General features: G+C 36.7%; 1 protein-coding gene across 1 annotated transcript; it reads right to left on the bottom strand.

Moving 5' to 3' along the window:
• Window positions 1–9783: 9783 nt before the first annotated feature.
• LOC138224382 (cadherin-1-like) lies at window positions 9784–12383 on the bottom strand. The gene is made up of 4 exons (XM_069181371.1): window positions 12206–12383; window positions 10892–11009; window positions 10252–10493; window positions 9784–10029 (listed from the first exon to the last, which is right to left on the bottom strand). The coding sequence occupies exons 1-4, from the start codon at window positions 12254–12256 to the stop codon at window positions 9871–9873; spliced, it is 570 nt and encodes a 189-aa protein (XP_069037472.1). The 5' UTR covers window positions 12257–12383; the 3' UTR covers window positions 9784–9870.
• Window positions 12384–14329: the final 1946 nt, after the last annotated feature.

The raw sequence follows: 14329 nt of genomic DNA, 5'->3' as shown, positions 1-14329 counted from the left end.
GGAAAAAAACCCCTTTCATAGATACCCTGCATCCCTGAGGGGCATTTGCCAGGAAGTGCTGTTTTTTTTTATTTAATTTTTAAGTGTTTTTTTTGCCATTCAATGGGATATGTTCTTTTTTTTTTTAAGAAGCAATTGGTTATCCGCAGAAAACAATTCAGGTGTAAGTAAATAATTGTTGAGCATCATATCCGAATTATATATGTTTAACTTCCTTTCTGAAAGCATTAGTGTGTTAAAAACTGGATTAAAAAAACGTTTGGTGCTCAGAACCGTTGCCATCAAAATATCTGCTTTAAGGACGGGCCATTACGTTCAGATTTGGCAGAGCTCATTCTGCCAGCTGTTCTTATCCACTGCTTCTTAAGAGCAACACAAGGCTAAAAAACCAGACAGGATTCTTGAACGGCACACGATGATTAAGCTGCATTTTCATCCAAATCCTAGGACTTAATCAATTGTGTTCATAAACACAACCACTTTTTTTCTCAGTGATTTGTGGCTTGACAGTAACAGCAGATGGGAGCCTATATTGCCAGTAGGAAAACAAGTTCTGTCTTGTGTTGCACTTTTTCATTGTTTAGTGGAATGTGTGCTGAAATCCCCCCACACAGCTCATTTTGCTTAGTGTGCTTTTAAAGTCCCTCTGGCTGTGGGCATGGGTGTCTGTGACACTGGGCCTTTGCATGACACAGAGCTTTAAAAAGTTCCTCATAGAATCATTAGCAGCAATTGAATAGTGCAGAAGCAAGTCTCCAGATGACAATGCCCTACAGCTCAAAGGTGATCTTGAATCTCAGGTTCACTGAAGGTTTGTGGCTCCTGTGGTGTTCTCTACAAAAGTACAAATGATGTCATAGAACTATCAAGAAGAAACATGGGAAGATGCTTGAGGGGAGAGGTGCGTTTTGGCAGCGACATAATTTAACAAAAAAAAACGCGTTCAACACATTAAAATTCGAAAGACAAAAGACACTTTTATGGTAGGTGGAACATCCTCCTTATTTCCCATTTTGAACATTTTTCCCTGTGAATTATGTGATCTTCGCAGGGTTGAAAAAATTATATAATGCTCTCAAGGAAGAAAATCTGTTTGGTTTTTGTATGCTGCTCCTGTTTAAACATAACCTAACTTCATTTGAAAAATAAAATCAGTGCCAAGGAAATAATTATTTTGGCATATAAACCGAAAATCAATAGATTTCACTCGGAGGTAGAAATCATCTTTAAATCCATTAAATGTCCCCTCCAGGGCTGGATGAAATCCTTTAACCCATTAAAAAACAACCCCACCCTTGTCAAACCCTGGGTATTGTCGGCAGTCTTGTTGGTCTAGACGGAGTGTGGGAGTTCCCATATGAAAAACCAGCATGCAGTTTTCGAAACTGCCAATTTCTTTAATTGTCTTGACCATGCAGGTAAGTAAGCAGTGTCAGGGAAAATGGGAATTAAAGTTCTTGTCTTTCAGTGCTACAGGAGTGGGGGAAAAAGCATTGCCTTTTTGCTGATTTCAGATAACAAAAGTGGTTGTATTGTTGCTTTTACCTTTTTTGCTTACTCTTAGGAGGAAAAAAATGGACAAAGCACACAATTATTGATACACAAATTAAAGAGGTTGTAAGAAAGTGGTGTTAGTTTTTTCAGCATGTGTGTATGCACTTCAAACATTTCTCTCTGACAAAAGGGAATAAAGCTAAACAACCTGAAACCCCCATTGAGTGCTTTCACAACAATGCAGTTCCTGTACAAATGCAAATACCAGCAGGAAGGTGAGTGTCAGGCTATCTCTTTCAATCTGAACAGGTATTTCAAGTATAAAGTGATCCAAAGGCACAGCAACAGCATACCTGATTGTGCAAGCCATGCATTTAAACCCATGGCTTTTAACTGTAAAAAAAAAAAATCCAAGTAAAAAGTGGTCTAATATAATGCAGTTGCTTGAAATGGATCATGCCTTTTTAAAATTAATTCCTTTTCCCCCATAGGAATGTTCTTCACAGTAGGTCTTGTGTCCTGTTTCAATATGAGGGATTTCTCATTGCTTGAAGTCACCCATGACTTCCTCACTAATGCTGCACAGATGAAAAGTCCCTGTTTCATGATCAGATTAGGGGCTATGGAGGCTTGTGGGTCCAGACACCAGCTACTGCACGGCTGTTGTGTTCTTTTCTCAGCCCTCTCCAGTTTACAGTTTTTCCAGTTCAGTAACCTGTTTTATGAACAGGTACTTCCCAGGTCATCGGTTAAAGTACTGTTAATTGTCATCAGGTTTATTAAATACATAAAGGCAGAAGGAAAAAAAGTTGTTTAAACAGTTTTCACCTTTTCCCTTTTAATGTCAAAATCAATGTTTTAGAGGGTGAGGCCAGGGCAGTGATATCTGTATTGGAGGTAAAGTAGAATCACTTTGTGTAACTGCTTCTAGTTTAGGATTATCTGTATCGGAAATGGTGTTCTAGTATTGTTCTCTATGCTGGGTTTAGCACTTTAATTATAGTCCATGCTTTCTGTTATACTGTAATGATTATAATGGCAAAGCATCTTGCAGTAATACAATCCCTAATGCTTGCATCCTTTAACCTTGGATTGAAATAACATACATTTAGCTCGTCATGGTTTCCTTGATGCCTTCATCTGCTGAACATGTTGAAAAATATTATTCATTTTCCTTGTTTGTTCTTGTTGATGTTTTCTACATACATTAAGACTGGGATGAGCCATTGAAGAAATCGATGATCCAGGATTTGCAGTATGGATTGTTTGACCAGCCAGACAACTGCTTACATCTCAGGGTAGATTTAAATCAAAATATCAATTTTCTGCCTGTCACTACAAAACTAAAAGTAAATTCTGGATATAGCAACTCTTCAGCTGCATTTCACTTTCAGGTTTAGGCATGCCTTAATCATTTCCATTTATGTCAGAGGCAGTATACTGATGGTTGCATATCATGTAAAGCATCATATGTAGCTGATGGGGAAAGCTTAAAAAAATATTTCTGACGCATACTCTTTCCGGCCATCTTCCCTTCAGGGAAGGATTTATCATTAAACGTTGCTTTTAGACATTTACTTTGAAAATTACTCAGTTATTTCTCATTAAAAGAAATTGAATAACTTTCAGAGAATAAGAAAATGTATTTTTGGGCTCACAATTGTTGGATTCTTTTGAAACTGTGTAGAAGGTTAATGGTATACCTTCATTTGTTATGGTTGTTGATATTGTGTAGCAATGACTCGGTTATAAATATTTTTGAGCAAACACTATCAGTCCATTATCCCAGAAAACGTGCATTCCCATTAAGGGGTGTGGCAACCTGAAGCCTTTCCTGGAAGCACAGCAGGGCTACAGCCTGGATAGAGTGATATGCTAGTCAATCACAGGACATGCAGGGGCAATTCCGAGATGCCAGTTAACCTTACCCACATTTCTTTCAAGTTTGTGAACCCAGAAAAACTCCACCTGAAACTCCACAAGGAAAGCACCCCGGTCTGGGTTCAAACCCAGTGACCAGAGGACACAAATAGAAGCTATGTGGAAGTGCTTTTTAAAGCCCACAACAGGAGAGACGTTTCTTTACATGAAGGATTGTGGGAGTATTGAACAAGCTATGTTGTTAAATCCGATTATCTGGTTTCTTTCAAGAAATGGCTGGACCAGTTCCCTAGAGCCATTATCTTTAAATAGGCTAGATGTGCCAAACAACCTCATCTTGTTTGTAACCCTTTTATGCTCTTAACCAAGAGCTGTGATGTAGCATTGCTAATGGTTGTTCCACCACATACAACAGTTCTCTTCCATTTCCTTTATAAATAGCAACATGTTATCTAATGAAAGAGAACATTAAATTTCTGCTAGCTGTTTTGCAATCTATTCACCAGAGAGATAGGTTGTTCCCATTAAAATGTAGATGTACTTTCCCTTTTGTTTGAAGTTTTGTGACCAGGTTAAACTTATATATTTAAGTCCTTCATAATCTATCGCCAGTTTTAGACTTCCACCATAAAATTGCATAAATAAGTAAGTAGTTAATTCATCTGAGCATTGGTTTCACTTGCGTTGTTTTTAAGCAACCAAAGGAAAATAAGCACAATTAGATTTTTCTCTGTAATAAAACAAAAAACACAGTCACCATCCCTCTACATTGGTGTTTGGGTTTCTTGATTGATTCCTTACTCATTTAAGTTATACTATAAAGTAACAAGTGACAGAGATGCACTAAAATCTACCGCAAACAGTGAAATCCTTCATATAATCTGATTTTGCGCATACACTGCTGGGTTAATAAGATTTAGACAAATGTGCTGTAATGGAGAAAAAAAATCATAAACTTCCTTATACTGTATTTCTGGAAATACTACTACTAGCCGTTATGGAAAAGCTTCTATAGTTTCACTGTGATTGTCAATTTACGTAATGTTGTTTGAATCATGTTACAATAGTGTGAATCAACACCAAGTCCAAAACGTGTTTTCTTACACAAAAACAGAAAAATGGGAAGTAAAGTGGTTCAGACAGATCAGATGGTTTTGTCAGCAGGTTTACATTTGGCTAAGATACAAACACTTGCAAGGCAGTGTAAAACACATGCCCTGACCAACTAGGCATTTGTCATTAGCCTTGGGTTGCCAGTGCATGTGCATGTGCCTTCAATTTTGTGGTGGAGTTGAAACATCACACATCCCACAACTGCTGCTTTTTTTAATGCCCCTCATTAGAGAGAAGCTGCACATAAACTGCTTTCTTAATGCATCCCTAATGTTTCAAAGTCTGCTGGCAAATTAAGCTGACCTACTGATTATAACTTAAAACACCACGTCTTTGTTCATTTGCAAAGTTTGTACTATGTGGCTTAATGTAGGCATGGATCTAATTAAAATAATTTATTAGATCTTTATAATTTTCATTCCTAGAACAACTGTTCTATGGTCAGGAAAATATTTACTGGAGCGCATAAGTTATCATAGGTAAATCATAGTATGATATCTTGGCAGAAACCTCTTTTGGTTTTAAAGAGCTTCTTGGTATAAAATCAAAACGATAGCTTAAGTAAGCTTAAACATAAGAATCTGGAAAGGAAATGATGCCACATAACTCTTGGAGATCATTTTGATTTTATTCTGAATACCATATTAACCACAACTAAATGAACTTCAGGATTTTGTTAGAAATGTTACTTTCAAGACTGCTTCCTTGCAGCACTGTCACTGTCTGCTTTTGTATGTTCTAACCATGTTGAAATGGGTTTCCTCCGGGTGTTCTGGTCTCATCCCACAGTCAAAAGACATATTGGTAGATTAATTGGCTTTGTGAAGACTGGCCCTGGTGTGAGTGTGTGTCTGTCTGTGCCCTGCAATGGACTGCATCCCATCAAGGGTGTATCCTGCCTTACGCCCATTGCTTGCTGAGATAGGCTCCAGCTCCCCCATGATCCCGTGTTGGATAAAGCTGATAGAAAATGGATGGATCTTATCTACAAAATTAACTATCCAGTAATGAATTATTCAGCTCATTAATATGATGTTTTGTGAACTTCTTAGAAATTATATTTATTTCAGGATAGGAAAAAGCAATTAGATATACAGAATTTAAGCTCTTCTCATAAACTTATATAACAATAAGGAAAAAAAACTGATGAAAAACTGAATGGGTTGTTAAAAGTTGACAATACTGCCATCTACCTGAAGACTTTAGAATAACAGCTATTCAGTTGCTCTTGGGAGATGGAGCTTGATGCATCTTACATAGTAGGATGATACAGAGACCTGCAATAAATTATGAAGACATTAATGTATGTTCCCAAATATGTATAAATGATTTCTGTATGGTTCCTTTATCACTTCACCCATTATGGCCTTATGAGCCACAAGCTATATGATAACAATATAGAAGAAAAGCCTTATTGAAGTGTTTTCACCAGCCAATTCCAATAATACCTCCTAAAGATAAACATCAGTATCCTTTAAGTTCGGAAATGAGGATATATAAAAATGAGGCTTTCTTTCAATACTGCCTAGTAAAAAAAAATCGGAAGACTTCAAAAGAACTTTCAAAAACCAACACAGGAACAAACTCCCTGGTTTGTTTGAAAAGAAAAGTTTAGAAACGTCTGCAAAAAGGTTTTAAGATGAGTCAGGGTGAAAGAGAGAAGATTCAGATTTATATTAGCTAATTGTTTTTTTTTTCATATTTTTGTACGATGAGAGTACGGATACAAGACTCGGCACTTTGGGGAAAGGGATCTAAGTTGTCTTAAGAGCTTTACAGAAGAATGTAAGAAAAATTACAGAAGAGAGGAACCTTTTAGCCCACATAGCCCATTTCATAGTTAGTAGCAATTTGAACTAAATACTTCGCCATGCGTGCCATGAAAGTAGCCAGGGTTTTGACCTCGACAACACTGGTGGGTAGCCTTTACCATGTTCCCACAGCAACTCTTGCAAAGTGCCTCCTCTTCTCGGTTTAAAACAACTGCTTTGTTTTTAATGAGCGGATTGATGCCATCTTACTTCCAGTTCCTCAGGTTTCCAGGCGTGGAAATTTCACCAGGGGGACTTGCTTGAAAAAGAATGGCTCACCATTGTTAGTATTATGGAAAAACTAAGTGACACAAAGTGGTATGATTTCCACAAGTCCACTAAATCTCAGTTTTCTCCCATTTAAGTATTTGTTAACTAAAATTAAACTCGGGGAAGAACTGTGATTTAAAGAAGTTACAATGATATTTAACTTATGTGATTTAGAAAAAGTGTTAAATTCAAACCCCAGTTTGAAAGCAGACAGTCTCCATCTTCTGGATGAATGCATTATGAAAGATGTCACATTCCATGCAACACAAAAAATTGAAGTACTAAATCCCAAATCATTGTAATGGAAGATAGACACAAAGTAGTTGTATTAAACATTCCCAGTAGGGGACACTATAAGAGCGATGATCACGAAACGGAGAGGTCTTCAGTATTTTCAATTGCCAGGAGTCATACAACCAGAATGCTCTTGATGATGGTAAAGATTGATCTGATGCCTTCTTGGCTTATTTTCAGTTGTGACTCTTGTGGTTGTTTTTCTCCTTTAAGGCATCCAAGTGTACCTTAAAGTTTAATTTCAAAAGCTGGCAAAGACTTTTGGTTGTATTTTTTTTCTCTCTCCTGAAATTCATTTCAATTGAAATTGGGTTATTCATCATTGCAAAAAGTATATAATGATCATTTATTAAATAAAAATTTACTGCTACATAATTTCATGATATGCTTAACAGGTGCTTGTCATTTGGGGATCAAAATAAATTGGAAAATCCCTGAGCAAACAAGATTGAAAAAAAAAATACAAATAAAGGGTAAATCAGCTTTGAAATTATAGTTCCACACATCACACCATAGGTCTGTATTACAAACTAAATTGTAGACGGTTATGTTTTAGGGAAAAATAATATCTTTTTCACTGTTATTGCATTGGTTTCCTCTCAACATGCATTTTGCAGTTGGATGCAATTTTGTGCTTAGAAGAATATCATAAGTCCATTAGAATAAAGTTTAAAAAAATGACATGAGGATGGGATTATAAATGCTAATGACCAGAGTTATTTTAAGTTAATCAATAATGATCTTTGCCTGGGTAGTGTGAAGCAAATTATATCCACAGCACTCAATGGGATAAACATGGAAGCAAAAAAATCACTCGCCAATATAGCATACTAGGTCAGAAGGTGGATTTGACTACTTTGAAAGAAAAAGAAAGCAATCTAAAAAGATCTTTGTGGATACAAGTGTTGAGATCACTGTCCTTACCACATTACCTGCAGTTTGAATACATTTTCAGTAAGAACATACTGTATATCGCAATACCATAAATGCCTCCAAAATCATGCTTATTTTAGCTTTACACCTATAAGTTTTGCCACTAGCTTCGAAGCCTTTAACGCCAAAGCGTAAAATAAATAGTTCTTATGCAGAAGTGGATTTCAACCACAAGACTAAATTTCCAGCTATGCATTTTCTAACCACTTCATCCAATTCAAGGTCCCGGGGGAACTGGAGTCTGTCTTGGCAAGCAACAGGTACAAGGCAGGGTACAGGCAGGATAGGAAGCTAGTCCATCACATCATGTCGTTGCGTTCCAGGGTGGCATCTTTAATAACGAGTGTACCTGGGAAAAACTAAGGTTGCTGCTGGAAGAGGTGTTAGTGGGGCCAGCAGGGGGCGCTCACCCTGTGGCTCATGTGGGTCCTAATGCCCCAGTGTAGTGACGGGGACACTATACTGTTAACAGGCGCAATCCTTCGAATGAGATGTAAAACCGAGGTCCTGACTCCCTGTGGTCATTAAAAATCCCAGGGTGTTTCTCGAAAAGAGTAGGGGTGTACCCCGGCATCCTGGCCAAATTTCCCCATCGGTCTGTATCAATCATGGCCTCCTAACAATCCCCCTCTATAAATTGGTTTCATTCCTCTGCTCTCCTCCCCACTGATCACTGATGTGTGGTGAGCGTTCTGGCGCACTATGGCTGCCGTCGCATCATCCAGGTGGATGCTGCACACTGGTGGTGGTGGTGGAAGGGAGTCCCCATTACCTGTAAAGCGCTTTGAGTGGAGTGTCCAGAAAAGCGCAATATAAGTGTAAGCAATTATTATTATTATTATTATTATTATTATTATTATTATTATTACCTTTTTTTAGAAAGGAAGTTCCACACCCAGCTCCACACTACCGTGTCTGGAGTGACTATATGAAGTGGGCACAGCTTCAGTGGTATCTATCAACAAAATGTGGGCACACTACTAAACACCGTCACATCTGAAAATATTGTTCCTTCTGAACACATTTAAGTCTCTGGCCAGTTCCGGCTGCCAGAGAACTCAGTTTTTCGTTCATCTTATTAAACAGCAAAATGTCAAGGGCTTGTTTAAACTCTGGATTACAGAGTCAAGCTAAAAATTAATGAAACAAATTAAGAAGTCCCTCCAACAAATGATTGATGTATCTAAGGTCCTGCTACCTTTATACATACATACTGGTCTTGCCCTGAGAGCTGCAGTCATAATTCTGATGACATACAAAACGTACAATAAACTTATTCCAATAAGCCAGTGAAGGTAGGCAGTTTCCCCCTGATTTCACTGTTTTTGTTCTTCATTTTTGTTCTTATTTCTTCCCTTTTTATTCCTAATTTGCTCCGTGTTTTAAGATTGCTGATTTTAGGAAGGTTATGCCAAAGTAACATTGTTATCCTATTTGAAGGCAAGATGGTACAAATCTAGATCAAATATCCACAAATACTGATTTCAATGTGGTTTCATGGCAGAAAAAAAACATTTGATGTTTAAAGAGTCAAGGGGAATTCATCAGCGAAAGTGAGTGTATGGCATATTTAAATGAAATGTACATTGTAAAAAAGAGACTGGCAACATGCTTTTCTTTAGAGTTTTATTTCTAATGCTGACTAAACTTGCAAAGCTAGTTAAAATACCTCTAGACAAAGCTTCTTGATTCATTCTACATGAAATAACATTTCCTAATAAAACTACTGGAATTATGAAATAGTGCTGTATTGGTAAGTGAAAACATGAGGCTATTTTTGATTAATATAATGAAACATCGCACTTTAACAAAGAGGTATTGAGTAAAAACCGGTTTCCTTTTTGTTCCTCTCACTTAAGGACTCTTCAAACACTGTTTCAAACTCTTTGTATAGGTTAAACCTGGTGTCAAAGGAGTTTACTGTGTCATCCCTGCTTATGTACAAAATTAAATAAAAAATTAAAAAATAAATAGATAAATAAATAAACATAAATAAATAAAGATAAAGATAAGATATAAAGATAAGATACAATGATTAAAATTCAGATACATTATACATTTGTAATACAAGAAGTTAATGATGATGTACCTTAACCAGAGTTTGTGGGAAATTGCCTCTGTTGTTTTCAGAAACAGCGATGGGTGGAATGACCCAGTCTCTCTTCTGTCTCTTCCACTCTCCTGAAGAGGACTGTGGAAACACCAGGACTGGGACGTCTGGAGAGGATTCAGGCTGTGAAAATGATTTTTTGTTTTTGTAAATTGTGTAATTTGTGGTGGTATTACTTATAAGTTTAATTAACAACATACTGTAATACTTGATAAAAGAACAACAGTACAGAAGTATAGTTTTAACAAAAGAAACTTCAATTCTATAATTTAAAAGTACCCCATTTGTAGAATGTGGTCATGACTTTAAGCCATCAGGGGACACTAAAAGCTATGAAGTAATTACCTGTCCAGGAGTGACACTATCCTCATGGTGGTGGTGATGGCTTCTTATCTCATTTTCCACTGTGACTCTTGTGGTCAGTTTTTTCCCACTAGAATCCCAGGCATGGACTGAAAAACTCTCATGTCCATCAAGCAGATTCACAGCTCTCTTCACCTTTATAGTTCCATCTGTGTCCACTTGAAATCGGGAATCATCCGACATATAAACTGTTCTCTTATGGTCTGAGCAGTCATCAAAGTTCACTGCAAAAAAAATTGTAGTTGTGCTTCATAAAGCAGAAAAAAAGTACTGGTAGTAAAGTGTACTGGACATTTTTTGATGATAGAAACTCCCTTAAAACATTAAAAGAGAACTGTGCAAAAATGTTTTCCTCGTGCAAGGGCAAGAAGACTTTATTGCCATGTCCTGTTATAATTAAGATACATTATTATTCTCCTCTCAAAAATCTCAGAAAAGGGGTTCCTGCAGGTTTAATGAATGAATTCATAATTTCATGATTTGACTCTAGCTAGTTCTAGAAAACTAGTAAAAAAACATAGAGCCTTAATGACCCCCTTTGTGCAATATTAACCTAAAATACTCACACTCTAGTTCCTTACACTGAGAAGGTAAGATCCTATCAGGTGTGGCAGTGTCTTACCCTTTCCCACTCTCCTGCCTGCGGGCAGAAGCTCCTGGTCAACTTGGAAGACCAATCTGTCTGAACTGAACCCAGGCTGACAGGATGGAGCATCTTCCCCTGATGCTGTAGCCACAACCTGCGAATATTGAACAAAATAATTTTTATATACATTATGGAACATTATGGATCTGAGGAAAATGACTTTAATCTATTAGATTACACATAAAAACTAAAAACATAAAATCAATATTATGTTGAGTTATTTCATTTTATTTTGTAAACAGTTTTAAGAACCAAAAAGACATTGAAGTATACATTAAGAGAGAACTGTCTTTAGGTCTATGACAGTGATCACTTGAATATATTAATCATTTATTATATTTGGATAATTGCACATTTACTAAGTGTTTCTTTACAATACAATTATTGATACACAGATAGATAAAAAGTATATATGACATCAGAGTATCACATTTAAAAATTATCATATGAATATAGTTGTGTATTAAAGCTATGGACCAATTTTTTAATCTCTGGTTTTCCATTTTTTACATTAAATATCCTTAATTATTATCTTCTTAACAACCAATTAATTATGATACCACTTACTTCTGTAACTCCTACAGGAGCAGAGAGGTTTTCAGTAGTTACAGATTGAAAAGGCAGATCCATAGGTTATTGTTGAATGGTATCTACAGTAGCAGTGGCATAATCAATATTATTGTTTGGATTTCAGTTAATGCCATTTAAAACTACATATTTTATTATACAGTATGTATGTGGTTGATCTTAGTGTTTTGTATCATACATGTATTAGAACAATGAATATATCTGCAATAACTACTTTGAATGCACATAATACCACCCAGCTACTGCCTAGATCTGGCTGTCTCTCCTACCTGGGCAACAGGGATAAAAATAATTGCACCAAGCTGGATCACAAATTTCTTACAATCTTATTTGAAAAAAGCTTTGTGGCTATAACTGTTGCCAGTGGGGCATCCCCATGATATGGAGTTCATGGGTCTGAATGCTTTGGCAATCAATATATTTCATATTTATCTTTTAATATATGAATAATAATATTTTATAACAATAAATTATGTGTCTGGTGAAATTTGCTTAAATTTTCTTATCCTTAGACATCCACAGGTTTTGAATAAAACATTAAGTTAAAAAAATGTGTACACATCATTTCGTAATTTCACCATGAGACACTGTACAGAGGTTTTGTATACTTTTGCAAGGCACTGTACATCTTTCTATCACTCATGTGTTTAAGGTATACTGCATATTCAAGAATATTTAGAAAACACACAAAACGAGTCTTACCTGGACTACAAAAAGGATGGCTTTGAACTGCAAACTCCTGAAACACCCCATTGTCCTTGAGATGCTCAGGATTTCTGTAGTGATTTGTATCCCTTTTAATGAGATACTAATTTCTCATTGGTAATCTCAACTGAGAATCTTACCTGAAGATTCTGAGTGTCCCACTCTGGATCTAACCTGTGCCTGAAGATTTGAGAGGAAGTGATGCTATCTAGAATATCATTGTGAAACCCAGTTTTAAAAAAAAACAACTTAGAATTGTTCAGGTTTATAGACAGCTTGGAGGCATATTAGTTCCAGGATATAAAAGCATGCAAAGACCTGTAGCAATATGTACATTTAACATTAGCCTGAAGAAATGTTTCTGTTGTTTAAGTTCACAATAATATTCTATAATGCACCCCCAACATCAAGATCAAACTTGACTCTGTTCTTGTGCTTGAGTCATAACGAACATTTTGTTTGGGTTAAGTGCCAACTCTGCTGAATGCAGAGCTCTGGGAAATCACTTTTTAATAATGCAAAAAACATGTATGAAACTGAAGGCCTCCAAAAACAAGTAAGTTTTGAGGTAAGATTTGAAAACATCAGCAGTGATCATGTTTTTCATATGGTCAGGAGGAGTATTCTAAAAAGCTACTGCTAAAAACGTCCAGTCCCCTAACATGAAGTCCTACAACAGTGAGTAACCTAGAACCAGGCAAACAAAGTAAGTGATCTGGAACGTGTAAGTACTCAGATGTAAGTCTTGAAGGCACACAGGAGATTGAGCACGCAGTTTATGGTATGACAAAAAGAGAATTTTAAACTCAACACTCTAAAAAACTGGCAGCCCGTGTAAGTTTTTAAGCACAGGAGAAATATGTTTAAGTGCAATTCTGCACATACTGTAGTTTTGAAAGACATGTGTTGGGTGATTCCATTAGCAAAGCATGAACTAATTGTGCTCTACCAGTGAAAGGAAGAATTGGTTTTACACTGAATATGTTTCACAGATGAAAGAAGGATATGCTGCAGACTATGTGGATATGTGATTCAAAAGATAGGGAGAGCCAAAAATCACTCCCCAGTTTTTAACATAATTTGAGGGAACAATTTCTGTATCAAGAATAATGATTTTGAAGCAGTCTTATTTTGAGACTTGATGGAGAGAGCCAATAAACATAATCTTGTTCTTATTCATTTTAGGAGGGGATAACTTTGACCCATTCACAGCTTCAGTGTTGACCAGGTGGTGCCATGGGAGACAAAATAAAGGGAACTTAAAAGTAGTTAGGGAGAAGGCTGACTGTGATAAAGGAAGCACAGAACTTTACATTGTGAGCTATGCTGACCCATCCAACTTAATCACTGGGTCCCTCCAGTAAAACTCCCAACCAAACACGGCACACTATTCAGCCACATCATAACGAAAGAACTGAAAATATTGTTCCTTCTTCAGGCACGTTTTAATTTCTGTCTAATTTCGATTAATACAGAACTTGCAGGCTTTTTGTTCTGCCTATGACAGTACAATTTTGATGGTTTGTACTCTGCTATGTAAACATTTATTTATTACCCAACTGTAAATTAAACATTCAAAAACAGTGGTACATTAAACAAATGACTGATGTGTTAAAAGTCCCGATACCTGTATACCTATTGGTCTGCATTCTGAATATATTGTTAATTCTAAACTTCGATATTCTGTCCTTGTATCCCTGTGGACTTGTCCTACAGAAGCTTCGATGTGAACATTACCAGGTCGCAGTCTAGGACACAGAACTGAAGCCACTGTTTCCCAGTGTCTCTCCCATTGTGGAGTCATGCCTCATGTCCTGTGCTTCCAGGATAGGCAGCAGGCTGTCGTGACCCTTTACCAGGAATAAGCGGCCATAGTTCTGATGGCAACAAAGGGTGGAAGGATTCCCCAAAGACAGAAAAATCAAACACACAAGATGTACAATCCATCACAAGTATGCAGCTTTCCATTTTCTCCCTTGTTTCTTTTCACCTTTACATTCCTAATTCGCTTCCTGTTTTAAGATTGGGGTTTTTAGGAAGCTCATGCCAAAGTGCCATTTCTGTCCCCCTTGAAGACAACATTGTGTAGCAGTAGATGGAATATTTACTAATATTCCACAA

The sequence above is a fragment of the Lepisosteus oculatus genome, chromosome 20 (assembly GCF_040954835.1).
Source record: "Lepisosteus oculatus isolate fLepOcu1 chromosome 20, fLepOcu1.hap2, whole genome shotgun sequence".
NCBI classification, from domain to species: Eukaryota; Metazoa; Chordata; class Actinopteri; order Semionotiformes; family Lepisosteidae; genus Lepisosteus; species Lepisosteus oculatus.
The sequence above is the reverse complement of the archived record's forward strand: the minus strand, read 5'-3'. Positions and strand labels throughout refer to the sequence as shown.